Source organism: Acartia tonsa, chromosome 2 (genome assembly GCF_053477335.1).
Source record: "Acartia tonsa isolate MP-2025a chromosome 2, ASM5347733v1, whole genome shotgun sequence".
NCBI lineage: Eukaryota > Metazoa > Arthropoda > Copepoda > Calanoida > Acartiidae > Acartia > Acartia tonsa.
Window position 1 is genome coordinate 60,131,016 of NC_137261.1, and position 3,609 is coordinate 60,134,624.

General features: G+C 34.6%; 1 protein-coding gene across 1 annotated transcript; it reads right to left on the reverse strand.

Moving 5' to 3' along the window:
* Positions 1-435: 435 nt before the first annotated feature.
* On the reverse strand, positions 436-1,330 carry LOC145312262 (uncharacterized). The gene has a single exon (XM_080151496.1). The coding sequence runs from the start codon at positions 1,236-1,238 to the stop codon at positions 513-515; it is 726 nt and encodes a 241-aa protein (XP_080007622.1). The 5' UTR covers positions 1,239-1,330; the 3' UTR covers positions 436-512.
* Between the last annotated feature and the right edge of the window lie 2,279 nt (positions 1,331-3,609).

Consider the following 3,609-nt stretch of genomic DNA (forward strand, 5'->3'; position numbering starts at 1 on the left):
AGAGAATGTTTGAACGTCCTAGCTTTAGGCTAGGTTAGGTTAGATTAATTATAATCGTAGAGAAGCTTTGCTTTGTGAATTTTGTATTTTAAAAAATAACGTGCTAAAGCTTATACATAAAAGATAAGAAATATTCGTTATAATCATGGAGGGAGGGGACATTAAGCTGTTTATTACACTTGTCCTCAAAGTTTAATAATAACGTTCTATTATTCGTAGACTTATAACAACTTTGGGGACTTTGAATTTTGATTATTGATTAGTTATTTTATGAAGCTGAGTGTCCAAACGTTTTAACCACTAATTGTAATCTATAGGAGTGGTAAAATCATTAGGGATGTACATCAAAATATCGGCAATTGTCTTATCCCTTTAGATCCCTGGTAATAACATTTTTTCTGACATACTAATCTTTAAAGAAATAAAACAAAAAAATATATTCATGAAATTTATTTTGTTTGCATTAAAAAAAAAATATAAATATAATAAATTAGAAAATAAATATATTTTGTTTAGAAGAATCCTTCTTGAGAATCTGAGTTATAGTTGGTAGGCAGGGCCTTGGCATTGCAGTAGCATCCCTTCCTGGCGCTGGAGACGGTGTTGGCCAGGTAGCCCAGAGTGGTAGACTTCTCGTAGAATCCAGGGGTACAGTTGGTGGTGCTGGCGGGGTACACACACTTGCACAGTCCCTTGTAGGAGGAGTGCTCGTACAGGGTCCAGGCGGAGCAACCAGTCACAACAATAGACTTGGTCCTGTCGTTGTTCTGGAGCTCAGTAATATCAGCATAGGTGTACTCCTCAGCACCGATGAAGTAGTCGTTCATGTAGAAGTTGATGGTATCTGCCTTCCATGCGTCAGGGGCTCCGGTGAATCTAGCGCTGGAGGCCATGTTCAAGAACTGGCTGGGCAGGTTGCCGCAGTAGTTATCTCCGAACACCCAGTAGTTGCTTCCAGCCAGGTTGTTGGCATTGTAGTTCTCATCGGCGTACAGCAGCCAGATGCCGGTCACACACAGAGACTCCACGCGGTTGTCAAAATTCTGATTTCTCAGGCTGGGAGTGTAGTCGGTCAGTCGCACCCTGGTGCCGCCACTGTTAGTGCTGTCGTACAAATCTGTGTATTGGTTGGTGGCTGAGCTACTGTCGGACAGTCTGACCTTGTGGGAGGCCTTGTACAGGTCCTTGGCGCTGCTGCAGGCGGCAATAACTATGAGGAGTGCAAGTGTAATCTTCATGTTGGTCAGTAGGAGGAGAAGGACTGAATGATGCTTGTATAGCACTGAGATAAGTATTTATAATTCTTCTTATCATTTGTTGTTCTTCAAGTTCGAAACAACATGTTGTATCATTTATGATTAATAAGGATTTTAGGAAGAAATTTCTTAAAAAATGTTTATTGATTCATTTATTAAGTTTTTTAGCATAATCCTATAACATAAAGTAGTAAGGTTTTTTTTGTCTGCAGCTTAAGTTTCTATAATTACTGAACTGTTTGAGTTTTCAGTTTAATGGATTCAGGATATTTCATATTTAGGTTGACAAGGTTTTAGGCTATTTTCTGCCCTATCTTGCCCATTTGATTACAGATACCCTAGATGTTTGAGCGCAGAGGCTAGTTACATAATAAATCACATCCTATTATATAAAATAGTAAGTTTTTTTGTGTAACAAAGAATCTCGCTAACCACTGAACCTATACAGTTCTCTTTTTTAGTAGATCTTCTTATAGGTCCCCTAGAGGCTTCGGGGGGGGGGGGATAGCCGCTAGTATGATAAAAAGGTTTATTACAATTATGTACCAGGTATTACATTTACAATGTATAAAATAGCAAACTTTATTTTTTAAATCCGTTAGTACATTTATTTATCCGGCTGGCAACAACATTTCTATTCATAAAAACATTATTTTCTCATTCAAAAATTATAGTTATAAAAAATTGTCAAATGTCTATCCTAATATATAAAGTAATATGTTTTTAATCTGTAGTTTAAATTTACTGAACCGATTGAGACCTTCATTTCAGGGAAGCTTAATTTAGGCCCCGCGGTGGCTTTAGACTGTTTTATTTTTAGATTTAAGTCTTAAGATTCAAAATCAAATATACAGTCTTAAGGACTGACATAAGTCAAAGACAGGGACATCGATCAAGGGATGGGGGTAAAGGGGTGATTTACCCCCCCCCCCTCCCCCCAATGAATTGCCTATATAGTATAAAGATTACCCCCCAAAATTTATAATTTTAATTTTTTACCGCCCCCAACCCCTCCCCCCCATTAATAAAAGCTTGGATGTCCTTGAATTAAAGAGTAGTTTCGACTAAAAAACCTACAAAATTACAGAAAGATGTAAAAAGAGGAGGCGGATAGTTTGTCATTTGTTTGTTTATTACTTTATGTCAGGTTAGGTTAGGTTATATTACGTAATAGTTAATACCACAGGGTTAGAACATCGCAGGTATAGACCCCAAAGGGTTAGGACAGTGCAGATATATTTCTAAATAAGGTGGTTTCAATTAGTTCCCGATAGACTTTTTGTACGAAAACACCAATTTTACTTCTATTAACATTTTTTAAATTTTAAATACCAAAATTTTATGTTTAAAAACTTATGAATCATCAATTAAATTTGTACAACTGTGTAGACAGTTTAAATTACTTTCATTCTTTTGCATAAATGTTTATTGTTTATGTTTGTTTTTTAATTAACAAGAACAGTTAGGGAGCAAATTTTTTTGTTTGTAATGGACATAATATACGTGGATATTATAACAGATTAATTGTTAGACTTGGATAACAATTATTGGTCAGTTCGTTCATCCAGTAGGAGGGTAAGGGATGGGGTAAAGGGGGTAGAGGGGTGGGGGTCACTATATCAGAGTACATGAAAATCTAGTGTAAGCTCCCAGTAAAAAGAATAACATTACATAACATATAAAATGTATTTTTTAAATATTTCTAAAAAAATAGTTTTAATGGTGCTATGAAAGTTTTTGCATTTTAACGCACCTACATTGATTAATTAATTTAAAACTTTTTGTTATCTTAATTTCATTAAATCTATAATAAAACTTAATGTTAATATAATTTTTCATTATTTTTCAAATGATGAAAGTGAAACTTTTCTTTAATAAGGGTCCATATAAGACCTCAGTATACAGGGGTCTATAGGGATAAGACGATGGCTGATAAATTGATGTACATCTTCAATAACGATACACAAAACTACCCCTTCTCAAGATTACAATTAGTGGTTGAAACGTTTGAACACTCAACTAAATGAACAAACCAATCAAAGGTCAATCAAAGTCACCAAAGTTGTTAAGCCAACAAATAAGAAAACCTTATAAAAAAAAACTTTGGGGACTAGTGTAATAAACAGCCCAATGACCCCTCCCTCTCTGGCCAGTATGCTAGTAAGTCAATATAACTTAAAAATAGTTTCTTTGTTATTTTTTGAGACAAAATTTTACTTTAAGTATTATCAAAGGATTGTTTGTTTTCAACTTAAATTTATTTTAGTTATTAGGAAATTTCTAGAGAATAAAAACAATGACTCAATGTTACAAATTTCTAATTAAAACAAAAAAAATGCAAAGAGATAAGGAA